Source organism: Phocoena sinus, chromosome 1, assembly GCF_008692025.1.
Source record: "Phocoena sinus isolate mPhoSin1 chromosome 1, mPhoSin1.pri, whole genome shotgun sequence".
Lineage (NCBI taxonomy): Eukaryota > Metazoa > Chordata > Mammalia > Artiodactyla > Phocoenidae > Phocoena > Phocoena sinus.
Genome location: NC_045763.1, coordinates 132,314,371 through 132,341,867, shown reverse-complemented (window position 1 = coordinate 132,341,867; position 27,497 = coordinate 132,314,371). Strand labels below are relative to the sequence as shown.

The following is a 27,497-nucleotide window of genomic DNA, read 5'->3' as shown; positions in this document are numbered from 1 at the left end:
CAACTCACCTGTTACAGTTCAAATTTTTATACCCAGATTCTGGTTCCCCATGGCAATTTCTCCTTGTGAGTCTCTGCTCTGATAAGCTATGACTCCCTGTATCTGCTTTTGTCTTTCCAATCTTTGTGTCAGTGGTTGACCTTGGCCCTCATCTCTCTTATGGATCCTAGAATAGTTGTTGATTTTTTAGTCTGTTTACCTTTTAGTTGTTGTTAGGATGGAGTGTTAACTTCTAAGCACCTTATGTGTAGAACTGGAAAACTTATTCGTTTGTTTTTAACTGCTGCTGATTTGATGATTGTGGCTTAATCTCTAATGTACAGATAGATAGTTGCTACTTCTGTGACACTAGGAGAATATCACAATTGCTTGTGCATCTTTTGCAGACTGGTAAGGAGGGGTGACTCATAAAGTAAAGCGTACATAATAGTGGGCTAAAGTTAATATGTCTTTCTAGGGTTTTATATACGATAAAAAAAATAAGCAATGACAGTTTCTGATTCTTTCTCAAATGATAAACAAAGATCTAACAACCAGATTCAGAGCTGGTGTTAAAAGCAAATGCTTCCAAAGTATTCCGTGTGCATTTGTATTATTTAACTTATACTTGCTTGATCTTTCTGTTTCCAAAGATTAGCTTTCTTTCAGATCTCTGAGGTGGTATGTTAGGATATCATCAAAGGCTTAAAGGAGGTAAAAATGATTTAATCATTGTTTTTAAGAACAGTAATGATAGCTATATGAGATAAATATCAGTAACCAGTGAACCTGTGTGTTTTTTTGTGCGGTACACGGCCCTCTCACTTCTGTGGCCTCTCCCGTTGCGGAGCACAGGCTCCGGACGCGCAGGCTCAGCGGCCATGGCTCACGGACCCAGCCGCTCCGCGGGATGTGGCATCTTCCAGGACCAGGGCACGAACCCATGTCCCCTGCATCGGCAGGCGGACTCTCAACCACTGCGCCACCAGGGAAGCCTGACCTGTGTGTTTTTAAATACTAAAGTTATTTGCCCTGCCTAAGCAATGCTTTCTAAGGATTTCTCCAACTTGCTTTCTCATCCCAACCCTATCTTGGTGATATCCAAAAGCTGGAACATTGAGAATTTTTATAAATTCTCAAGCATCTGGGAAACCTGAAAATAGTATCGAGGATTTTAAAAATTCAGTTTGATCTCTGATTGGCCATATTGTCTTCTTGCTTTTTGGAACACAGTCTAAGGTGGCTGTGTCATAAACTGTATTTAAAAACTTTGACTTATCAGTTATACTTGGTTTATTCTTACTTTAGTAGAAGGTAATGAACTGTTCATTAAACATTAAGTTCAATAAGATATTTCTACGTCTATTCCAGACAAATTATTTCCACCCTATTATTTTAGCATATCAGCAATGATTACCTTATTAATGGTGAAACTGTGTTTGTTTGGGTGTTTTGCTTTGTTTTGGTTTTTTTTTTTTAGTATCCCTATAGGAAAATTATTCATTGTACTGGAAATTGTTCTTTCTTGGTATTCCTCTTCATGGTTTTACAAGTAGCATAGTTTGATTAAAAAGTTAAAGAAAAAGAAACAGATTCTGTTTACATTGACAAGGCCATGGGGCATTTAACTAAACAATCAAATTTAGGACCACCAATGGAACAAACATTATATGCCTCCTGATGTGATGCAGTAGGAAGGACCATCAGTTTTACAGTAATCTTGTCAAAGCTATGTAATAAGAGCATAATAATGAGAAAGCATTCAGACAAATTTAGACTTGTGGAACACTTTGCAAAACAAGTAGCCTAGATGCTTCAAAAATAACAGTATTATGAAAATGTTATATATAAAATGACAGTCGTAGAAACTAAATATAGTGTGTGAACCTTCAGCAAAATTAAATAGTTTTCAGGATACATTTTAAACAGTTGGGATATTTGAATACAGAATACATATTAAGTTATATTCTCATGTCAGTATTAATTTCTTGAGTATGACATATGATATTGTTGAAGAGTTTCCTTCTGTTTAGAAGGTGGGTGCTGACATTTTTATGGGTAAAGTATCCTGATATTTAAAACTTAGTTTCAGATGGTTCAAGGGGGAAAAAAAAGTACGTGTGCTTTTTGTTTTTAGAAGGGAGAATAAAGCAAATTTTGTAAAATGCTTACAGTTGGTGAGTCTAGATTGAAAAGTACAAAGGTATTCATTGTATTATTCTTTCAACTTTTCTGCAGATTTGAAATTTTTCAAAGTAAAAAAGGGGGAAAAGAAAAATAGAGATGGGATCATATACTATATCTTCAAATTATTAAGACTATTAGAATTATAGTGACACTTCAGAAGGACTTCCCTTTTATAAAGGAAAGAAAATTACTGAGTACTTAACCTACTTACCTAAATTATTTATATCATAATATTGCTAAAGTATATGCACAAATGTACAACTGAAGATCACCTTTGTGTGTTCCTAGCTCTTAAAGCAACTATAAAGTCAAGTCAGATTCTAATTAAATACAGTGAAAATATAAAACCAAAAAAAGAAAAGAAACCCAACATGATGACATAATAACAGTAATGTGATAGCTAGTATATATTTTGCTGAAAATAAATCGCACATGGTAAGCTGGTTCTGAGTACTGCAGTACAATTTCTTTTCAGGCTGCCATGTCTACAGAAACACCTGCATTTCTTACTCAGTCTCCACACTACTTTTCTCATTCCAACTACTGAAAAATCTTTTTGCAATACCCAATGACATAATTTAACCTTTACTTATACCCCTATATCTTTTACATATTACATCCCCTTTTGTTTTTTTATTAGCCTGAGAATGAGGTAGTATATCATTATACTGTAGTATGCTATTTTATAGTATCATTATTTTCAGATAACTTGAAAAATTAAAGACTTATTTTACTAAAATGTTTTTCAATTTTGAATTATTTACTGCAAGAGAGAAGTTTACTGTCTTTTACTGATAAATTTAACATGAGCACAGCGGGTGAAGGAGGATTTTTTTCTTCCATTTTTACTCTAACACGTATTACTCTAACATGTATTACAGCTATACATTTGTACTTCCACAGGATAAGCTGAATGCTGTCATTTGAGGTGATCACTTAATGCAATTACAATAATAAACATAAACGGCAATGTGGGAATACTTTTCCATATAAGCAACAAAAATACTGGCAAATTTATAAAAATGAACCAACATTATAGTTATGGAAGCTTTGAAAACCAGCAGCCTTGTTGTCACCACTGGGGTAAAAACTGGTTTTGGAGCTTCTCAAAAATCCCCATTTCCAGATCACTTTCACTACTTGACCTGACTTACAACTCACTAGAAAAGAAAAAGCTCCATTTGCAAGATGTTGTTTCCATTTGACCTGATTCAGAGCCTCCATAGGAAAAGACCTGTACCCAGGGTATTGTTGAAAACAATCAGATGTAGTATCACAACTATCAAAGGCTGTGATACCAGTTGGGGCAAACAAGAGCAAAACAATTTTGAGGAAAAAGAAAAATTTGGAGGACTTTTTCTTCCCAATTTCAAAATTACAAAGCTGTAGTTATTAAGGCATTGTTGTACTGGCAGAAGAGTAGACATCTGTGGATCAGTTGATTAGAATTAAGAATCCAAAAGAAAATCCTTATTTATAGTCCATTCATTTTCAGCAGAGGTGCCAAAGCGGTTCATTGGGGAAAAAGTCTGTTCTCAAATGATACTGGGACAACTGGATTCATATCCATCCACGTGCAAAAAGATGACCTAAGACCTTTATTTCACACCATACACACAGAAATTAACTTAAAATTGATCACAAACTTAAACGTAAGAACCAAAACAATAAAGCAGTTAGAAAAAAAATAGAAAAATCTTTAAGACCTTGGATTAGTCAGTTTTTGTATTTGCAACACCAAGAGTGTGTTCTATGAAAGAAAAAAAGATAAATTGGACCTTATCAAAGTTCAAAACTTCTGTACTTATCTAAAAAGATAAGCAACAGAGAGGTTGAAAATATTTGCAAAACACATTTCGGATGTGTTTCCAAAATTTTCTAAGAACTCAAGTAAAGGAATTGGAGCCATCATGTATTATTGCTGGTGGGAATGTGAAATGGTACAGTGACCAGTTTCTTAAAAAGTTAAACACAGAACTATCACGTGACACAGTAATTACACTTTTCAGATATCTACCTGAGACCTAAATAAACGTCCATGCAAAGATTTGAATGCGATTGTTTATAGCAGCATTATTCACAATAACCAAAAAATGGAAGCAAATATCCATAAACTGGTGAGTGGACAGACAAGATGTGGTATATCCATGCAATGGATACTGTTCAGCAATAGAAAATAATAAACTGCTGACACATGTTAAAACATGGATGGACTGCAAAAACATCATGTAAAGTGTAAGAAGCCATCCATACATAAAAGTCACATATTGTATGATTTCATTTATATAAAGTGTTCAGAAAAGGCAAACGTATAGAGGTAAAATACAGTGGTTGCCTAGGTGGTGGGTGGTAAATGTGCACGAGGGATCTTATTGGGATGAAGAAAATGTTCTAAAACTGATTTATGGTGTTGGTTGCAGCACTGGGTAACATTACTAAAAATCATTGAATTATGTACTTACAGTGAGTAGATTTTTATTATATGTAAAATGTGTCTCAAGAAAGTGTATTTTAAAAAGCAAATGTGGGGAATAAAATTATATTTCATTTTGTTTAACCAGAAACCCAAAATGTTTACATTACTTTTATAAAGCCATGAAAATGTAAGGATACGTTAAAATTTTTCCAGTTATTTTGAATCCTTAATACTGTTTCTAGAGCCAGGATCTCAAGAAATATCAGTGGAACTCCCTTTCAGACTGACTTTGGCATATGTATATACACTGTTTTACACAACCATAGTCTCCTAGATTCAAAACAGAAAACCTGCTGTATCTTCTTATCTTTGAAAATGAGTCATTGCTCTTAGTTTTCTGACTGTTATAGGTGGGATATTGTTTCTTAAACATTTGATGAAAAACACCCAAACCAGTTAAAATAAGCTTTGCCTTCCATTTCTTCATTTACTACATTTTTCTCTTTTTGTTTTGTTTTATTTTAGATCACTGTGTTCACTACTATGATCTTCGTAACACTAAACAGCCAATCATGGTATTCAAAGGACACCGAAAAGCAGTCTCTTATGCAAAGTTTGTGAGTGGTGAGGAAATTGTCTCTGCGTGAGTATTACCCTTTTCAGAAGTTGAGCTTATTTAACATGCCGTCCTTTACCAGTTTGTAATGTCACTGTGGGTTTTGTGAAGAATAACACTGTGGTATATGCACTTTTTCTTCAATAGTAGATTTTTATAACTTGTCTAATTAAAATACATATATATTCTAGTCTGTGTTGCTCACTTTTATATGTTATTTGTGAATAAAATCCAGATGATACTATTTTTTAATGTTACCCCCTTAAACATTTGAACTTCAGATTGGATTTCAGCCCCTGCTCCTTAAAAAGAGAGAAGCAATATAGTTGATGCAGTAGAATGAGAAGTGTTTTACTTATTTAAGACCACTAATACGTTATTATATATTGATCTATATTGCAGTATAGTAGTATCATTTTTGGTTTTCAACAATATTTGGTTGACTTTCATGATTCCATGTTATTTGATCTCCCAGTGATTTCGTGGTGAGTTTTAAATATGTTTTGAAGAGAACTTTCTAAATGTGACTGCTTACACCTGACAAATATCCTTTGAGAAGCCCTTCTGAACTAGAGAATCATAAAATAAGCTTTTAGTTGTCTTTTGTTTTGTCGAAGGAAACAAGATGTCAACCAGGTAAATAAATCTCAGTTGCTAAAATACTGTTAAGTAAGCTTTTCTACTGAGACAGTCCCTTCTTTCTGTTATCCATATCATTGTACTCTTTATTTTGTATTATTTTAGTAAATACCCATTCTCAGTCTCCTTTTTTTCATACATATTATTTCTTCTCAAGCCTAATTGTACATTGTTTTCTTTCTTTCACATAGTTTCTAATATCTCTTAGGAGATTATTAATGCCAGTGCCTTATACTTGGGATCTCCCACCACATCTGCCTCCATACTGGTTGCTCTAGATAAGAACTTGGTAATTTGAGTTGATTTAACAAGGTAATTTGAATTGAGTTACAAAAAGGGAAAAAAAGAAAGTGAGAGCTGAGCTTTCTAAGAGGAGTTAATAGAGGAAATTAGTTCACAAATCTAAGTTAAGTGGTAACCAGTCAAAAAGTATCCCATCTTTAGGAGTAATAATGGGCAGTAAATTAAAATTTTATTCAGATTCAAATATGAATGATTATATGTTAAAAGTATTTTTCTTAAATTTCAGACTTATAAGTGTTGAATCAATTAGTTTGATTTCAACTAGTTGAAGTATATGTATACTTAATTGTATAAATTGGAAATCTTAGTTGACCTTTTTAATGCAGATTTGTGGTTTGTATATTCACCAGTCTTTTTTCCTTCTTGGTTTTTATAAATCATGATGATTTTCCTCTTGGAGATATTTGTGTTAGAAGTATGTAAGACATTTACCCACAAGTATGTTTGGAAATATGAAAAAATAATATTAAACTATATACATATTGCTGCAGCCTCTGAATTCTTGGGCTGTGACACACACACACACACACACATACATATAAAGGGATTTTCAATGCAATATTGTTGAGCAAAAAACAAATTTAAAACAACATAAATGTCAGAAATTCCCTGGCAGTCCAGTGGTTAGCATTCTGCGCTTCTACTGCTGGGGCCTGGGTTCAATCCCAGGTTGGGGAACTAAGATCCCACAAGCCACGTGGCATGGCCAAAACAAAAAACAAAAAAACCCCATAAATGTCTAAGAATAGATGTTATGTTGAAAAATGCTGAGAAGCAATAGAGAAGTGTTTGGAGTGTAGCCTCTGAGATAAGACAATTTCAATCTTGGCTCTACTAGTTACTAGCTGTGGTACCTTGAAAATAACCTTAACCTTCTAAATCTGTTTCCTCACCTCTGAAATGGAGCTAATAATACTACTTATGTTGTGAATCTCTGAATAAAATAATCTATGTAAAACATTTAGCATGGTGCCCTATTCTGTGAATGTTAGAGCAAGAGAAAAGATGATTTATTGTGTAGTCATTAATAAAGATATAGAAACATATTTATTTTACATAAACAATGTAAAACAAATTGTTGAACAAGCAAGAAGCACTTTACAAAATAATGTGTTGTTATGATCCAATTTTTGTAACAAAAAGTCAGAAGAAAACAAAAACTTGATATTTTATTCAAATCCTAAGACTGTCTTTGTGTGATAGGATTAGCAGTGATTTTTATATTCAATTATTTTTTGATTAATAGCTGCATTTGCATATTATTTTATTAAGATAAACTATATAGACCATTCAACCATTCATAGTATTCCACCCCTGTAGGTACAACTAAGCTGTGAAAATATCAATAGTTTATATTCAGTATACTAATATAATTCAACAGTTGAAAAGTAAATCAAATCAACTGGAACAACTGAAATTAAGCACAGCTGCCAATAGAGCTCTGTTGTTGTTTGATGGTGATGGTATGATGGCTAATGTTTGTTACTTCCTACATGCCCAGGTACTATTGAAAGCATTTAGAATGAATTAATTTAATTTTTGCAGTATCTTATAGAATTCATCTAATTCTATAAGATAGGAATCATTATATTTCACATTTAACTGATGAAAAAATTGAGGCCAAAGAGGTTGTATAACTTTCCTAAGGTCAAAAGCAAACTAATGGCATATTGACCATTCTGACTCAGTCTAGCTCCAGAGTCTGCATTCTCAACCACCAAACCGGATTGCCTCTAATTAGTAGTGATGGGTTTCATGTAATGAGATCTTAAAGTTGTTCTAACTTTTTGTGTTTATCTCAGTTCAACAGACAGCCAGCTAAAGCTGTGGAATGTAGGGAAGCCATACTGTCTACGTTCCTTCAAGGGTCATATCAATGAAAAAAACTTTGTAGGCCTCGCTTCCAATGGAGATTATATAGCTTGTGGTAAGTGAAACTGTCATTTCCTGGAACTTTTAAATAGATATCTGTCACGGAAATTGCATTCAATGGAATAGACTACATACCAATTCAGGAAATGATCTATACATTCAGAAGACAGCATGTTGAATTTTCCTCAGATTAGAAAAAGCATTAGTCCTTCTCTCCTTCACTGAGCACAAGCCCTGACCACATGAAATAGCATAAGATTGTTAAATACGTTTCGTAGTTGTTCTCCGGTAAAATATAATTTCTATAGATGTTATGTAGAAGACAGAAAATATTAGTTTCTGCTGATATCTTAATTTTGGAGACATTTGTCTTCTAAAGCTTGATGTTCATTTTCCCCTATATAATGTTCCCTTCAATGAACAGTCTGTTTGGGTAGTCTTGATCTGTTTTTCTAGGACTTTCATTGTTGACAATTTATACAAATTTAAATTAGCAGTAGAAAAGTCAAATTTGGTACTGTTCAAATGCTTTAATACATCTGATGCCTGAATATATGAACTTTCGTCAGTACTTTCAAGTGACTTGGCCTTTTATTCAGTAAAGTTGACTGTCTCTACATGTATATGAACCTAAACCCTGTCAAAGCAAATCTCTTACTTTGATAGACTGCTCAAAAATATAGGTTTCTAGACTGCTCAACTTTTATTGGGGAATGGGAAATAAGTTTTGTAGATTATTAAAATCTGCCTTTTTAAGTGCTATAACTTTCTTCTTCCCCTCTAGATAAAAATCTTTATAAATGTAATTCAAGATCATGCTATAATAACACACTTCTGGTTCTTCTCTAGACCTCTGCTAAAATGATTTTTGTATCAGTATTGTTATATCATTTGACAGTGGGTTATTTCTTTAGGTTAGGAAAGTATACGTTTTTTTCTGTGAATCCTTTTCTCATATGATTCCCAAGAAATCCTGTGCTCTGATCTTTCATATTTTACCATAAAAGATTATTAGTCTTTGAACTTAAACATTGAGTGATAGTTACCTTATGAATGTGATATCCTAATTCTAAGTTCTCCCACTCTAAAAAAATTATTTTTAAATATTTTTCAGGAAGTGAGAACAACTCTCTTTACCTGTACTATAAAGGACTTTCTAAGACTTTGCTAACTTTTAAGTTTGATACGGTCAAAAGTGTTCTGGACAAAGACCGAAAAGAAGATGATACAAATGAGTTCGTTAGCGCTGTGTGCTGGAGGGCACTGCCAGATGGGGTGAGTTTTTATATCAGTTTTTTCACCTTGGTGTCTCATATAATGCATTATGTTTATGTATACACAGGTAAGTTTTTTTAAGTTTAAAATATAAATTGATATATACATTTTCTTTTTTGCTTAGTATTGCATCACCAAAGGAAACAGGCATTTTAGAAAGTAGTAATTGAAATGTCACAAATGGAACAGTAATTGGAATGTCACTTCATGCTGACATGATGTCTCCCCTGTGTGCCCATAGCATCATGTGCATACCTCTGTTACAGCATTATCACATTATCTCTATCTCTTCTCCTATAGGACTGGAAATTTCTCCAGAAAACACACTGTGTCTCATTTTCCTTATTAGTCACATGCAATATAGGCTTAGTAAACATTCAGCTGAACCTGGTATTGTATTAGAAGGAAAAAATTTGATGTAGGGAAAGGAGAGTGGCCTGTATGTATACCTAATTAAATACTATTTCAGGGTAGAATTTCTCTCTACAAAATACATTTATACAAGAATATTTAAACACATTCAGTTAACAAGCAAGTTGCACTTCTAGGTTGCCCAAAAAAACAGTTTCCTCAAACTTGTTATTTATTTATACATTTTAAAGTGCAGGCTTTCTCATAAGTTACATGAAGAAATAATCGTTTTTATTGTCTTGATTTTGTGAACATTCGTCATGCATTAATGTCATCTTTTTAAAAATAGCTTTTTAGGTACTGACTTGGTTTTAGTTTTGACACCAAAAAATTCTACTTGATGGTTACTTTAAGACATCTGTTTAATTAGGTATATTTAAGCTATCTTGTTTACAGTTCTATTACTCAACTTCAGTTTTGGCGATGGCAGACTAGGTGATTTGGACCAACCCTCCGGCTAAGTAGAAGTGGAAAAGTTAGACCAAGTATTCAATATATATATTTTAAAAACCAAAACCTGTTTTAAGTCATTGGAAAGTAAACAAGATAGAAAAGAATTACCAGTCTAGGAATGTGAGCCTGGCTTTTGAGTATTCTTTTCCTCTGGGAGCATTTGCCAATTTTGGTAGAATGACTGAGTACTTATGGTAGCTTCATGGGGGCACAGGGAATGCAGTCTAGTGCTCACCACCATATGGGTGAACTTACCTTGGTTTAGGTCCCCAAAGGGCCCTACTCTAGGGTAAAGCAGTAGAGGATAAGCCCCCAGTGATTTTGCAACTCAACTTCAGATCATATCAATCCTGAGTAAATTGAGGTGATCTTAGATTGCTAGTGTTAACAAATGCAAAATTAAATCCTCTCTGCAAGAAAACCTTCTAAAGAAGATCATCTCAGAATTTTATGTTTTTCAAAATTGCAAACATAACTAGGACACAACAAAAAATAAAGAGACACAGGAAAAGCCAAGACGACATGAATAAATTTAGTATAAGCATTGAACAATAGAAACAAAATCACAGCAGCTCTGGATATTATAACACATAGCCTGAAAATAACCATGCTGACAAGATGAAAGACAAGGTTGAAAATTTCAACTGGGAAATTAAAAGTTTTTTTTTTTTTTTTTTTTTTTTGCGGTACGCGGGCCTCTCACTGTTGTGGCCTCTCCCGTTGCGGAGCACAGGCTCTGGACGCGCAGGCTCAGCGGCTATGGCTCACGGGCCCAGCGCTCCGCGGCATGTGGGATCTTCCCAGACCGGGGCACGAACCTGTGTCCCCTGCATCAACAGGGGGACTCTCAACCACTGTGCCACCAGGGAAGCCCCTAAAAGTATTTTTAAAATGAAAATTCTAGAACTAAAAAAATATAATTACCAAAATTAAGAACTTAGTGGATGGGTTGAATGGAAGATAAGACACAGTTGAAAAGAGAATTAATGAACTTTTAGGAAAGTTAGAAGAAAATATACAGAAGGAAGCATGGAGAGACAAAAAATGAAGAGATGGAGAGATGAAAAAAAAGAGAAAGGAGATAGAGGTTGAAGTAAGAAAGTTGAACATATTCAATAGGAGACCTAAAAGGAGGGGAGAGAAATAATACAGCCAAAGCAGATATTAGAAATCATTATTGTTGAAAGCTTTACAAAATTGATGAAAGACAGTAAGGCAGAGATTCAGTAAGCCTTCATACCCCAGAGAATAAATGACTTGAAACCTACATTGTGAGTACAGATTTAATATCAGATCTGGACCCTGAACAGACCTAGGCCTGCTGAAAATCGGACCTTGAGTCTTCCTTCTCATAGCACTCTTCTGTGGAAATAAATTAAGACAAATAAGGAATGTTATGTGCTAAGAGCTAGTTATCTCTTAAATTTATTATGAACCCTCATCTGTATTGCCTCTGGACTGAGAGAATTGTGAGTTGACATGTTGGCCTTACATCTGTGCAATGAGAGCGATACAAGACTGGCAGGAAACCAAGGCACACCTCTGTATTGAGGTGAACCACCTGCACTTCAGCTGTCCTTGGCAGCTGTGCTCACTCTGTGTGGTTTGATCTAAGAAGCTGTGCATGTGAATACTTGCTTAGCCTCCTGATGAGTGTGAAGATGCTGTGCATGCTGAATATCCTATCTTATGTCCTTCTATAAAGCTAACTAGCTGCTAGATCAAAACTAACTGCGCCTGATCCTGTGACCCCTGCTGGTGGTGGGACACATCATAGTGAAACTGCTGAAAATAAAATACAATGGGGGATTCTTAAAGGAAGGCAGAGAAAAACTGTCTTCAAAGGATGAGTAATTAGACTGACAGCCAACTTCTCAGTGAAGCAGCAGAAATCAAAAGATAGTGGAGCCAGATCTTCAGTGTGTGAAGGAAAATACCTGCCAATCTAAAATTCCATATCCACTGAGAATCTTTCAAGGCAAAGGTAAAATAAAGACATTTTTAGATGAATGAAAATGAAGATTTTGCCACCAGCAGACTTACACTAAAGAAAATTTTAAAGGTAATTCTTAAGGCAGAAAGAAAAAAATGCAGAAAATGAAGACAAAGGTAAGACATGCAGAGAGGAATGGAAAGCAATAGAAATGGTAAATATGCAGTAAATCTAAATGCATGTCGACTGTGTAAAGCAATGATGTCTTGTTGGACTTAATACACACATAGAATTAAGTACTTGACAATAACATAAGTCAGAAGAATAAATGTAATTAAAATGTTCTCAAGTCCTTGTTTTGTCAAGGAAGGTGGCAAAAGAACTAATTAATGTTAGACTGAAAGGATGCATATTGTAGTTCATAGGATGACCCTCAAAGTAAGTTCTTAAAGTATGCTACCTAGACCAAAAGAGCAGCATCACCAGGGAACTTGTTTATTTCACAATAAAAAGATTAAAAGTTCTGTAACTCACTTTAGTACCATTCCAGATTTAATTTAAATCTGACTTTTATATAACTATCACTTTGATTAGCTACAAAAAATAACTTCATTTCCTTATTTTATATGAGGCAGAAGGAGTGAGACACTCCTTTGTTCATTTATTCAGCAGATACTTAGTATGTGCAGTCACAGTTCTACATACTGGAGATAAACTCTGAACAAAACTGTGAGAAGTTCTGGCCCTCTTAGGAGACTTAGAATATTATATGCTGGAGCAGACAAAAAAAATACATATGTATGAAGGTGACAAGTGCTTTGGGGAAAAACTAAGCAGGAAAGTGGGATGGGGGTGCTAGAGTAGGGAGTTGTAATTTTCAATTGGTGGTGACAATGCCTTACTGAGTAGCTGAATTAGAGCAAAGACTAGAAGGAGATGAAGATGTATACCATATTTAAATGTAGGAAAAGAGTATTCCAGGTGTAGTAAACAGTTCAAAGGTCTTGAAGTAAGAATGCGATTAGTGTTCCAGGAACAGAAAGAAGGCCAGAGTTGCTGTACTACAGTGGTCTAGGTGGGGAGTAGTAGATAATTTCAGAGCAGTGAAGAAGAGCTGTTTCAATAGAGCACGTTTACCATTGTAAGGATTTTTGGTTTTCCTGGGAGTTAGGAGCCATTGTAAGATTTTGAGCAAAGTAGTGATACAATATGACTTAAATTTTTTAAAAATCAGTTTGGCTGTTTTGTAGAGAACAGACATAAGGAATCAGGAAGGCTGTTGTAATAATCCAGGTAAGATTAAATAGTGATAAGCCAGTGAGAAGTAGCCAGATCTTGTGCATAGTTTGAAACTGGAATAAATAGAATTGCCAATAGATTACATGTGGAGAACGGTAGAGAAAAGTCTAGGATGACACTGAAGTTTTTTCCCCAAGCATCTATAAGAGTGGAATTGCCATTCCTTAAGATGGAGAAGATTACCAGAGGAACTGTCTTATGGGAGAAGATCAGGGAAGAAGACCAGGAGTTGACCTCTAGACCGGCCTGATTTGAGAGTTATTAAAAATACTAAGTGGAGATGTCAATTTTGGATTCACAGGAAAGTTGTGAACTGGTTAAGTTTGAGGTATTACTTGCCGTGTAAGTGGACCTGCCAAGTTGGAGTTCACAGCAGATTGTGGGGCTAGGCATATAAATTTGGTAGCTGTCAACATATGATATTTAAGCAAGAAATGGGATAAGATCTCTCCAAGGGAGTGTAATCAGAGATTAGAAGTAGTATGAGTACCTTATTTGAGGGTACTACAATGTTCAGTGATTTAGGCAATGAGGAAGAATCAACAAAAAGACCGAGGAGTGGTTATCAATAGTAGGAAAACTGGTGCCTGGGAAGCCAAGTGAAGAAGGTTTTTCAAGGAGGAGGAATTGGCCATTGATATGAAAGTCTAGAAGAGGGAAATCTATAGAGACTAAAAGTAGATTAGTGGTTACTTAGGGCTTAGGTGGGCGAGAGATAGGGAGATGATAGCTAAAGGGTACAGGGTTGCTTCCTGACATGATGAAATATTCTCAAATTGAGTGTGGTGATAGTCGCACATATCTATGAATATACAAAAAAACCATTGAATTGTACACTTAAAATGGATGAATTGTACACTTAAAATGGATGAATTGTATAGTATGTGAATTATATCTCAAGCTGTTTTAAAACAATAAAAAGAAAAGAAAGCAGTAATGATAAAATTTGAATATCTCATTTTGCAACCTAACCAATGGATCTGAGCATCCAGCTACAGCATCACAAAGAGAGAGAGAGATGCCATACATTGGGCCTCCTGAAGGAGGGGACCCTGTGAAGTCAACTCAACCCATGTTTGATTAAGCCTCTAAACCTAACCACTTACAGGAAATACAGAGGAAAAAGGAACATGGTAAAGAACCATGGTAATGAAGCGGAAAAATCCCCAAGACTATCAGAAACTGTTAAGCAATCAAGTTTCTTCAACACATAAATTGCAAGGGAGAAAAAGAGATGAAAGGAAACCTATAAATTAAAAAAGAGTTACAAGACATGACAACTAAAAAGAAAAAAAAGTAGGAATTGGTTAAGCTTTGTCAGATGCTACTGATACAAGTAAGATGAGCAAAAAAATGATAGGAGTGGTAAGACAAAAGTTTGACTGGAATGGTTTTAGGAAAGGGAGACAGAGATGGTGAAGTACAGAGAACTGTTTTGGGGAATAAGAAAATAATACAATGTTTAATTTCACCTAGATTACTTTTTTAAGACGTGAAATGAGTAGCCAAACATTTCATTGTCTTTCTATGCTTTATTTCTGTCCTACCTAATTTTGATCACAAGAAAGAGATCAGTTTAAGGGCACTTATGAAATAGGTTAACTTTGAAAGTTTTTTTAGTGTTTGGACGTATATTAGTGGTATATCAAATCTACTGTATGAATGAATAGAAAGCATAAAACTATTCAATTAATGATGGTATAAAAATTGCATATATCTTTATGTTACCATTTATGGTAGTGATTTAGTCATAGGGAGGGAATGAGAAATTAAGAATGAGTGGTAGAGGAAGAGGCACAAATACAAACAGATATATTCTCTTAAGACAGTATCTTGGTTTTATAAAAATTTAGGATATTTGCCTGCAGATTAAATTTTTGTCTAACCTTGTTTTTTCCTATAATCTAGATACATTTATTTTTCTTTTTGGCTACTTTTGGCTGAAAATGAACCAGTAATCTCAAGTCCTGTTTTGAGTAATCAGCCAAGATTATATATAATTTCTACTCTTTTTATTTCTACCATTCTGCATATAAAATGGAAAGAACGCTATACACTGCCCTTTTTAAAGATGCTGGTCAAGTTCATTTTGTTGTGTTTCTCCTTTTATTTCACAGTGCTGTGGAAGTTAGCAGGATGCTTCTCTCCCACCTTCACCTTTGCCATGTAGTCTACTTTTTCTTCTAGGCTTACAATATTTGCTTTTAATTACTTCTGTTTAAAGACAGAGAATATGTCTAAAGTTGTTTCTTTTAATCTGAGGGACAGTACTTTGTCCTTTCTCTTTTTCTTCCTAATACTTTCCCTGTTTCTAAAAGCAGTTTTATTCAGTCACTTTAGGTTTTGCTGACAGTCTTCTGTCCTTTGTTCTTTAGCTTTGCTTGCAAAGGTAGTGGCTCCAGCATTTCTACCATTAAAGTGCCACAACCTCTTGTACCACATTTACTTTTCAAAGGAGTTTTAAGATAAGTTTTGTTTGAACTGTATTGAAAATGCTTCTTTTTAGAATTTTTTTTATTTTACAACATAGGTCCTCTCTAGAATACTTAGAGATGGTAATAGTTACTCTATACTAATGAAGAATGCAGAATCCTTCATTTTATATATTGTTTTTACTTTATTATTTTAATTCATTTGAAGATATTTTAATTAAACTTTATTAATTTAGAATTATTGACATATGGATATTCTGTTATTGCCAAATTCTTAGGATTTTAACCTCCAAGAGTAAATCTTATTTGCATTGCCTATTTCAGTTTTAACTTCATGATTTTTTTTAAAAAAGAAGGCGGAATTTGTGAGAAATAACTACTTGGAATACCACATATCACTCTATTTTTATTTGGGCTTTGGAATTTAATTTCCCCACTGCTTATTTTTAAAATATAGATGAAATGAGCTTGTTTAACTTGATGTAATAAAAGAAATTTACTATTCATTTATTTGAAGAAACAATTGTAAATTCTAAAACTGTGTACTTGAATGTATTATATCCATATATGATTGAACATCCAAATACATTCCATTTGAATAATTACACTATCTTTGAAATAAGTGTAGTTTGCTTTTTATTTCCATGTACAGCAGTCAACTATACTTTTGAATATAGAGAATGGTGGGCTATTAGACTACAATTTCAATTCATTTTGTGACTTTACTTCCTTGAAAAGTACCTCATAATTTATTTTAACCTCTTCTGTCCAGATGTAGTAATGTTTGCTGTCTGATACTTACTGGACACAGCCATTATCTGGATCATTAAAGTCTGTAATCAACAGTTCATGTTTGTTCTAGTTTCAATCTTTCTTTCTAAAGTATTCTATTTGCTCACAATTTCTAGCAGGTATTAATGTGGACTAACAAAAGATTTATTTCTTCCTTCCCTCCCTCCCTTCCTCCTGAAAGGCAGTAGTGATATGATTTGGATAATTCATTAACTAAGTAATTATCCTTAAACTAATTTAGAGTTGATTCAAAAAAAGTTTTTTGCAGCTTTATATTAGGAGAGTATGGAGTCAGAGTGAATCTCCCTGGCAAGCGCATTGGTGGAGAATAATGCGATCATCTTGGAACATTATCTCTTAGGTTTTGGGTTGGTTTTTTTAATGATTATAGTAGCTTATTACTGAAAGAAACAAATACATGTATGTTTTAGAGAATTTAGAAAAACAAAAAACAAGAAAATATCAGATAACACTTTTCCCAGAAATAACTAATATGAACATTTTAATGTAATTAACCATGTAATTTTTCCACTCAAAGGAACTTTTTTCCCAATAACAGTGAATATTTTATATATTATCATGTATTGTTTACCTTTTGCCTTTGTCATGAACATTTCCCAGGTCTGAATATATTTTGTAAAGAGTGTTTTAAATGGTTCCATATTATTCTAGTCTAAGGATTTACCATAACTGGTATACTGTTGTTTTGTTGAAGATACTCATGTTTACTTTTTACCACTTCTTGAATATTTTTCCAATAAATCTTTAAATTTCTAATTAATTCTTTAGAAGAGAACTTGAGATTTATTAAATGGATAGCTTTATTCATATAGCTTCTGATTAAAACTGATAGATTGCCTTCTAGAACAATCTATTTCCATTTGGTCTTGCACTGAGAAAGTCCAGGGGTTTCAGTTTGACCATGCCCATAAAACATGGAATATAATGTCAGTATCTTTGCCAGTTTGAAAATATCTTGTTAGTAAAATAATCTTCTTTAATCATTTGTTTCAATAAACAATTTTCTAAAACATTAACTTTTGATTTTTTACAAATTGTGTGCTTACATACTGAGAACTGGTTTTTTTGCTTGTTTGTTTCTTAAGAAATTCTTGCTTGAAAAGGAAATACTATGCAACTGAGATATTGTTTTATAATTATAGTCCTTGGGCAATTTGGTATTAGTCATTTATATCTATTCCATTACCTCCTACACCCCACATCCACCTTGAAAGTAATGCTACAAAGCAAAGGTAAATTTGGGCAATATTCTTATTCTTTATTTCTGTCATGTCTTTTTATCATCACTGCCTTTATTCAGAGATTGGAAGTTAGGTAAAGGAGATTATATATGTTCTGTATCTGTGGAACAATTCTGTGGAATAATTCTTATCTGAAACTATTGGAATGAAATATAAATTAATTCAAGAATGCAAATTACTTTCTGTTAAGTGATCATGTCTGTGTAAAGGGACACCATATTTTTGTTGGAGGCAGACCTTGAGTCCCTGATGACTCCCGCTGAGGCTGTTACATCGTACAAGATTATCTAGCCTTGGGTCACCAATTCTAAATAGATATCTAATGGTAAAAGGCAATGCTTGTAAATGACACTAAAGACTCTCATAGCTCTTCAAAAGTGACGTGTGTGTGTGTGTGTGTGTGTGTGTGTGTGTGTGTACACATTGTATCCTCAGAAAAAGCTTTGCTTATTAAGGGTGGGTTTTTTTCTCTTGTGGATTGAAACACCAGAAGTCATATTGAAAGTTTCTCTAACTCAATAGTGAAGGATGACAGGATAATGATTTCCCTCCTTTGAAACCAAATCCAGCAAAACTTAGCCTGGGAATTTGTTAACAATGTTATCACCCATACTGTACAAAGTTATAATTATATTAGGCAAGGGCATCTTTTTTAGTCAAATAGTGAAATATATTCTTTCTGTCTTTATTTCTAACAAATAAAACTTCATATAATGAAACATTTATTGTGAAGTGTTTTTAACTAAAACTTTGTGTTCTCATGGAGATCTTTTCTTCACCTAAATCTCTCATGATTCCTATCCATTAAAAATATTTCCTGAATGAATTAATACACTGCCTTGTACTGTTATTTGTGTTCATGTCTCCTATCCTCTGCTGGCTTGCAAACTACTTGAAAAAAGGCATCATAGTGTGTAGAGTAAGAGCAAAGACTATGGAGCCAGACCACTGAGGTTAAAATCAGATTTTCCACTTACTAGCTCTGTGACCTTGCTCAAGTTCCTTAAGTACACTGTGCTTCAGTTTCTTCATCTATATAGTGCTAATGATAGTAATAACCTCCCTTTAGAGTTATTATAATGTTAAAATAAGTTAATGTACATAAAGGGTTTAGAATAGTTTTTGACCTATAGCAAAAGTTAAAGTGTTTGCTATTAGTAACATTCATTTTTAAATTACCACTAAGCAGATGGTTTTCACATAATGTATCATTAATATATAATTTTTGTAATGAATGATACAATCCTTCAGACTTGTCCTTTACCTTGTTTGTTGCATGATTAATTAAATACTGGTTTTTGAAACCAAGGAAATGCTGGAGTAGAGGTGAGAGATAAAGTGCCTGCACCTATGGAGGAATTGGTATTTATTACCAGTCCTTCCCTTTCTCCATTGCATTTGTACTATTTCACAATTCAGTCTTCCCTCAAAAAGACTTACATATCTGTTTTCCAATTTATATATGCTTTTATCCAAGAGATAGGCATCCCTCTCTGACTTACTAAACTGTGTATAGAGCATCAGATTGCACTAAACTAAGGAAGCTAAAATATATGTGAAAAGCCAATCTGTGTCCATTAAAATGCAGAAGGCATCTATGATAAAATTTATTTATCGCAGTGATTCTCAAACCAAGTGATCATCAGAATCACCTTGGGATCTTTCAAAAAATAAATAAAACAGTTCTTTTCTTAGACCCCTGAGTCCGTACTCTGGGGGGAGGAGGGGAAGAGAGAAGAGATTTGTATTTTGAAAAGTTCCCCAGGTCTCCATAGAAAATTATGTGAACAGTCAATTTTGGAAACAGATGACTTATGTTACCACTGGAGATTTGTACACATGATAACCAAGCGGCATTAATGGTTCTCAAGCATCTGTTAAAGGGGGGATAATTATACTTATGAATACCTAATGTCTGTTAGATTTTGCTACTCCCTTACCTTTTCAGGAAGAAACACACAAAAGAATAAGATGCGGTCTTTTTTCTTTTCTTTAATTAAAAAAAGCTACCTTTAATGTATATTGATTTCCCACATTTATAAACTATTTCTCATCCTAAATTCTTCAGTGAACACTGAGAAGACAACATAGGAACTTCTTTTTCTTTCTTCTCTCCTTTCTTCATTTCTGTTTCTTTCCTTTTCTTTTATCTTTCCTTTCCTTTCTTCTTCCCTCTAGCTGGATGGTTTATAACACTTTAGAAAATTTTCCTGACTGGAAGAGGGCCAATCTGAATGAACTCTTGTCTGTCTTGGGCGTGGAAGTAAAGAAGATTCTGAGCATGGACCCTGACTTCCAGGAAGACTGTGGCTCCCATCTTCTCCTAAGTGCCCCACTCATCCCTTAGTGCCCAGACTAGAGTGGGGTAGGGGAGTAGAAAATAGAGGAGACAAGAAGGTTGTGGAAAACTGAAGCAAACCTGTCATTTATCTCTTCTCTAAATCTACATTAAGTGTAAATATTCCTTAACCTTAAGGTGCACTACTGTATGGACAGTTCCTGTGAAAACATTTCTTGCATTAAATGTTTTATGGTGAAAATGTAATGAAATCAACAAAATAATTTAGTGGGTCTGTAGGTCGACAGATATTTAAAATATTTCCTTATTTTCATTTTTATATGTACTATACTGGAATTTGACTTATATTAGAATGGTTCTTATAATTTTTTTCCTCATTAAATACTTCTTTAAAAATAGTTTTTGTCCTGAAGTATGCCAATTTTGAAGAATAGAATCGACACAGATCTTTAAGCTACTTGGTTTTGGGTTTTGTTTTGCCATTTTTAAGGGAAAAAAGAAATATACTAATTTGAGAGTGCATTCTGAGTTATGCCATTAACCTATAAATAATTTTCATTGTCATCCCACCATGTTTAAGAGTGTCCAAAATATTTTGAGATGGGAAGGAATTTAACTTTGGTATCTAAATATTTATCTTTTGATAATTCCTACAAATTTCCGTAGCAGTAGTGAAAGGAAAGAGAATGAATATTGGATATCATTTCCTTGACTTAAACGTTTTTAACGAATACTACTTGAATTGGTTTCATATGCTGAAGTATATATATGAAAAAATGTGATTATTCTTTTCTAATTGAATAAAAATATATTTAACAATTACTTAAAGCAGAATTAACCAAGGGCAGCAACTGTTTAAGAGAAAAGTGTTTCCTGCTAATTCAAACTTGCATCTTATCTGGGGAAAAGAAATACATTTTTGTATTTTACTTCCACAATCTCACATTAATCTCTGTTGTTCTTATGACAGTCTCCTATATTGATATGATCCCTACAGGGGTTTGTGCCTTTCTATTTCTTATTACTCCATTGTATCCTAAATCCCATTTTATGCAGCATTTTTCCACTTAAAGCCATCAGAAGTAGGCATTGGCTATTCCCAGAATGGTAGAAAAGTTATTACTACTGAACACAGGAATAATTTGATTATGTAGAAGAGTCAGTCTATTATAATTGCTGTAAAGAAGCCATTTAACTTTGTGCCTTGTTTAGTCCTTTTTTTTTCTGTAGATAAGAAGATCAACTTCGATGAAAATATAGATTCTTTATTTGAACTGTGATAGCCAACCATAAAATGAAGATGAGGTAGAAGATAAATCTAAATCATTTGGTTTTAATGACAAAGTATTTACACATTGTTGAGAATTAAATAGGTAGTTAGTTATGCTTGTATTTGCCTTCAAGATCTTTGACTCTCTGATGAAAGTAGGAAGCTTTAGGAATAGATTGTATAAAACATCAATCTGACTTCAAGATTCAGTTCCATTTTGTTAATTTGCTGTTTTAAATCCTAAGTATCTAGAGCTATGGCTTTGTGATTCACCACACATATCTTTGTAAGTTGCTTTCCAGAGATTGGGAGAGAAAAATAGTAGTAGTTGTCTTTTCTTTTCTTTGTTTTTTTTTTTTTTTTTTTTTTTTTTTTTTTTTTTTTTTGTGGTACGCGGGCCTCTCATTGCTGTTGCCTCTCCCGTTGCGGAGCACAGGCTCCGGACGCGCAGGCTCAGCAGCCATGGCTCACGGGCCCAGCCGCTCCACAGCATGTGGGATCCTCCCAGACCAGTGCACGAACGCGTGTCCCCTGTGTCGGCAGGCGGACTCTCAACCACTGCGCCACCAGGGAAGCCCTGTCTTTTCTTTTAGTGTCTTTTTATTTCTCACGACATTCCAAACATTGGTTTATTTTAGGAGACCCAAGAGTTTATCTTTTAAAAAAAATTGATAAGAATTATTTTATCTCTCAAAAAAAGTCTTTATGGATTGTATGGTAGTAGTATCACCTGGTAAATAGGAATTAAAACACTTTATTTCGTGCCAGAGTATCTAAATATCTTTGTCTAGTTTGAAATATGTAACTGAATATATACAATCCCTCTTTTTAGCAGCCAAGAGTCATTTAAGTTTCACAAAACATACTCATGAGCCCTTATAATTTTTTACTAACCAAATTTGTAGTTCAGATGATAATCCTTGATGTTTGTACTAATGAAAGACTGTAGTGGTTCAGAGTAATCCAAAATGTCTACTAATAAGAATGGATAATTGATCTAGAGATTTATTTGGGTATTTACATTTGAAAATATTTTTATCTTATATTTTGAAAAGAATAAAATATAAGAGGGTTTATGCCTCTTCCAATTAATAAGTTAGCCTTGGAACTTCAAATTTCAATAAGGAATCTCTATTTATAAGGAATATTTTCATTTCCTCAAAGTTTCTGTTTTATAAAGGGTTAAGACCTTTTAATTCTATGCCTTTTACATTTTGAGGGATTTTAAAGATCTGACAACTATGTTTCCCTTCAGTAATGGAAAGGATAAGTTATTGATAGCAAAACAAATTGTAGGTTCCTTTTGGGGATTTCACTGGTCTTATTGGTAGGGAAAAGCCTGGTTACCCTGTAGATTTTATATTCTTCATCAGAGTACTCATCATTTTTAAACACCAGTTTTCAGTCATTCTGTAATGAAGCAGAGTGAAGAAAACCACTTAATTTTGACCAGTGTGTGTTGTTCTATATATTTAGTGTGTGCTCTTACTTATTTCTCTTTTTCCTTTTCACTTTATCCTTTCCAAATCATTATTTTAGGGATATGGAGAAAAAGATCACTGTTCAAGGTTAATAACTTGGAGGTTTTGGGGTTTTCGTTTTTTGTTAGTCTTTGTGTAAATGTCATTAACTTTCAACGTACTCATTTAATACAACTAATGTGGGGGAAAGATTTTGTTTTGTTTATAATATTAGTAAATTGTTGGAAGGTGTATTTTTTCTATTGGATGAGGTTTATCAAAAACATAACTTACTTTTGAGCTTTTTATGCCCTGTTTTTTAGATGTAAGGGTTTTCATCAACCTAAGTTAAGAGTGAAACTATTGGCTCGGAATAGATGCGAATAAACCTTTAGGAAGAGATTCTCTCATACAGTTTCGGTGCCATGTTTCTCACTAATTGATAAGTGGCAATTACTTTTTAAAATAAGCATGAGGTTTTTTTTGTTCTTTGCATGAACAATTTGCATTTGAATTACTGTGCAGTTTTCTGGGTTTTTTGGTTTTTTTTTTTCCGGTACGCGGGCCTCTCACTGTTGTGGCCTCTCCCGTTGCGGAGCACAGGCTCCGGACGCGCAGGCTCAGCAGCCATGGCTCACGGGCCCAGGTGCTCCACGGCATGTGGGATCTTCCCGGACCGGGGCACGAACCCGTGTCACCTGCATCGGCAGGCGGACTCTCAACCACTGCGCCACCAGGGAAGCCCCTGTGCAGTTTTCTTTTATTATTCTTGTTAAAATATACAAGTTATACATCAGTAGAGTCAAAAAAACTACAAGCTTCCTTCTCAGCCTGTTGTAATGTATAAAGTAATGTCTGACAAAGCAGAAACATTTTCAGCACTTGGACCCTCCAAATCCAGTTATATCTTATTCAAGAAACCTAATGACCTTTCTTGGCCCTTAACATCTTCACTTCACAGTGTTATGTATTTCTCCACTAATCAAAACTTTTACAAAATAGAGAATAGGGAAACAACCTGTAATTCTACCACCTGAACAGAACTGCAGTTAACGTTTTGATGTTGTCCTTTCAGTTTTCAGCCTACAATTTTAATTTTACAGTATGTACAGGTACATTTTGTATCTAGCTTTTTACATCTAACTACATCTAAGCATTTTCTCACCTTGCATCATAATATTAGTAGAAAGCATTTATATATACTATCAATTACTATTTGTCTGTTATTATTAAACACTTAGGCTACCTCTGATTTTTTCTCAATTCTAAGTTTATGCTGTTTTCGGACATATTGTTTTTCCGCTTTTATCTGGTAATATTATATTTGTAATATAAAATCCCATAAGTGGAGGGAAAAAACTGGAACAAAGTGTTCAGATATTTTTTTAGCTTTTAATATCTATTATTATTTTGATTTCCAAAAAAGGCCAATTTTTAAACTGCAATTTCCTTTAACTGTGCTAACAGTGGTTTTGGGGGAGGGGAGATGATGGTAGGATAAAGAGAGATGATTCATGTGTATATGTTTATATTTTCATGTAGCTCAGTCTTTGAGATCTGATCTCTAGGTATAAACCTTGGTTTTGTCACTAGTTATGATACCTTAGGAAAATTCCTTACCGTCTCTGAGTCTACCTCTTCATTTTTGCAGTGGGTTAATATGAATATTTAAAGTGTTGTTAGGAAACAAATGAGATCATGCACATGGAACATTTGCATATAGTAAATAAATGGTAGCTACTGTGAGTAATAAATTAATGTGTAAAATTTGGGAAATTAACATTTGGGTATCTATCCTGTTTCAGTATCTTGCTTATTACTATTTGCATAAGTTATCCAAATCTATTCCAGGTATTTCTAGACAGAGGGAACAGCATGTGCAAAAGCTTGAGAATATGAAAGAGTGCAGTGTGTTTAGAGACTGCTAGTACTTAACGACATAAGTGGAATGAAGTGAGAAATGGTAGATTAGGAGTGATTTTTAAGGGTCATTCTAGACTGTTAAGAACCTTGAATCTTATCTGTGCAATTGTAAAGGACTGTAGAAGAGTGACTGACTTCAATTTTTTTATTTGTAGTTTTAGTTTAGTTAAAAAAATACCCACAAAGGTAGTGCTAGCAGAAGTGCATACCGTAGTCTAGAATAGAACGGCACTGCTGACAGGGTTTTCCTTTTGGTTCAAGAATTTGGAAGATAGGTTTGAGGTTAAATTGGCAAGATCTACTGTTTCATTAAAGGGATGATGCCTCTAGGTTTATAGCAATTAATTAGCTTTTTTCATTTTAGGTAAGTCACTTAACATGTTTGAATTTCATTTCCCTGTTTAATTTGAAGGAGTTGTATACTAGATTTCTGTTTCCCAGTGGCCATTTGTAAGACAAATATGCTTATAGTAAGACCATATTGTTTATATGTAAGTCAACCAACAAATCAAACTTTGTTTTATGTCATGTGTAGCAAACTGTCTGAGAAACTCTTTGGTTTGCATTGTTTCTCTCTTGATTCAGCTCTTAAACTCACAAATGAAATAACTGCTTCCAATTCCAGGGTGTCCTTTAACCCCAAGGAAAGAAATCCTCTGCCTGTTGGACATAACTCACCTCAGAATAGAAACTTTCTTGATGTTGAGAAGATGGGGCAAAAAGTTTACTAAAGGCAGTTTTCAAAGAAAAAATGAATTTTGACTATTTTTAGAAATTCTTATTGAGTGAATTGCAACACCTTCCAAGGACTATAGCTCTTACATATGAATATTTTACAAATAACAGTGGAAAGAGAAATAAATATGTCATTTAAAAAAACCTCTCTAAAATGTTTTGAACATCCTTTGTTCCCATGTTCTTTACTAATTAACTCTTAATGTGATATTTCTGTTACTGTAATTACTGCATTATTTTTTGCATTAATTGGCAAGAAATATCAGTGAATGTTCTGATAGACTCTTACTGCCACAGATTAATAGAAAGTGTTATATTTTAGTTTATATTGCACCTTAATAACCTCTGCTTCTGTCATGTTCCTCTAATGAAGAGTTTCTGTCTAATCACTTAGTATCTTAAAGGATATTATGAAATGGAAAAATCATAGATTGATGTTTCCCTTTCTAACGTTGCTCCGAAGTTTTGATTGTACAACTTAACCTATGTGTAAAATGAAAGCACAGATGCAGAAGTGTTCACGTTTTGTACATATAACTAATAGTCTTTAAATATTTTCATGAGTTAGCACCCTTCTCACTGCTCTGTTAATATTGAAATACTAAAAGGGATAGAATGAGTGGTAATTCTGACACTTCAGACTAGTGCTGAGTTAGTTGATACAATTGACTGGTTTTCCAGGACTGAGCTTTTTTCTTAAAGCTCCTTATTAAATCAAATGTGTATATCAGATTAGCAGTTACCACATTTGATTACTCTTTATGGTCCTTTGGGGCTTTTCAGTTCCTCTAGTACAAAACTCTTAACTTTGGATTCATGGAACCCACCCCTCAAGGATCTTCAGGTCCCACTAAAAGCATGTGAAAAGCTGAAAGAATATGAAAAACTCACTTTGAATTCATGGAACCCACCCCACAAGGATCTTCAGGTCCCGCTAAAAGCATATGAAAAAGTTTGTCATGTCCATGTAATTATTTTTCTAAAAAGAGAGTTTGTTGCTTTTATTGGGTTCCAAAAAGGGATCAAAACATTAGTAATTAAAAATCAGTGCTGGGCTTCCCTGGTCGCGCAGTGGTTGAGAGTCCGCCTGCCAATGCAGGGGACGCGGGTTCGTGCCCCGGTCTGGGAGGATCCCATGTGCCGCGGAGCGGCTGGGCCCGTGAGCCATGGCCCGCTGAGCCTGTGTGTCCGGAGCCTGTGCTCCGCAACAGGAGAGGCCACAACAGTGAGAGGCCCGCGTACCGCAAAAAAAAAAAAAAATCAGTGCTGAAAAAATGTAGTCTGGCAAGTTGTCTTGATAGGGCTGTGAATTAAATTGTACTAGCAATACCAGTTATTAAAAATTATAAATATTTTTTCTGTCCTCACTTTAAAGTTTACATTATTTTTTAAAAAGTTGTATTGAAATATAGTTGATTTACAGTGTTTCAGGTATATAGCAAAGTGATTGTTACACATATATATGTATATGTGTGTGTGTGTATATACATGTGTATATATATATATATATATGTATTCCTTTTCAGATTCTTTTTCATTACAGATTATTACAAGATATTGACTATAGTTCCCTGTACTATGCAGTAGGTTCTCGTTGTTTATCTATTTTATATATACTAGTTTGTAGTGTGTCTCTGTTAAATTCAAATTCCCAATTTACCCTCCCCTCCCTTCCCGTTTGGTAACCACAGATTTGTTCTCTATATCTGTGAGTCTATTTATGTTTTGTGAATAATTCATCTGTATTGATCTCGAAGAGACAGCAGCAAGTGGTCTTGAAGCAGGGTCTTAGTTCCCTGCCCAGAAATTGAACCTGGGTAGCCTGGCTGAAAAAACCAGGAATCCTAGCCGCTAGATCACCAGGGGCTAGAGGCTGGAAGCAAAGTTCCCCCAGCTCTTTCCCATTTGAAAACTGAATTCCTCAAAGAGGCAAAAACAGGT

The 27,497-nt window shown here is 34.2% G+C and overlaps 1 protein-coding gene across 8 annotated transcripts in view; it reads left to right on the top strand.

Moving 5' to 3' along the window:
- Window positions 1-27,497, top strand: part of COP1 (COP1 E3 ubiquitin ligase) — a 285,059-nt gene that overhangs the window by 211,184 nt on the left and 46,378 nt on the right. For 2 of the 8 annotated variants that reach the window (XM_032624425.1, XM_032624440.1), the window contains 3 exons: window positions 5,108-5,225; window positions 7,943-8,067; window positions 9,127-10,773. In XM_032624425.1, coding sequence (XP_032480316.1) covers window positions 5,108-5,225; window positions 7,943-8,067; window positions 9,127-9,368 — 485 coding nt within the window. In that variant the 3' untranslated portion in view covers window positions 9,369-10,773. Of the gene's footprint in view, window positions 1-5,107; window positions 5,226-6,028; window positions 6,150-7,942; window positions 8,069-9,126; window positions 10,776-27,497 lie in introns of those variants that run through there. The other 6 variants (XM_032624406.1, XM_032624400.1, XR_004348688.1 and 3 more) reach the window with 5 other exon arrangements.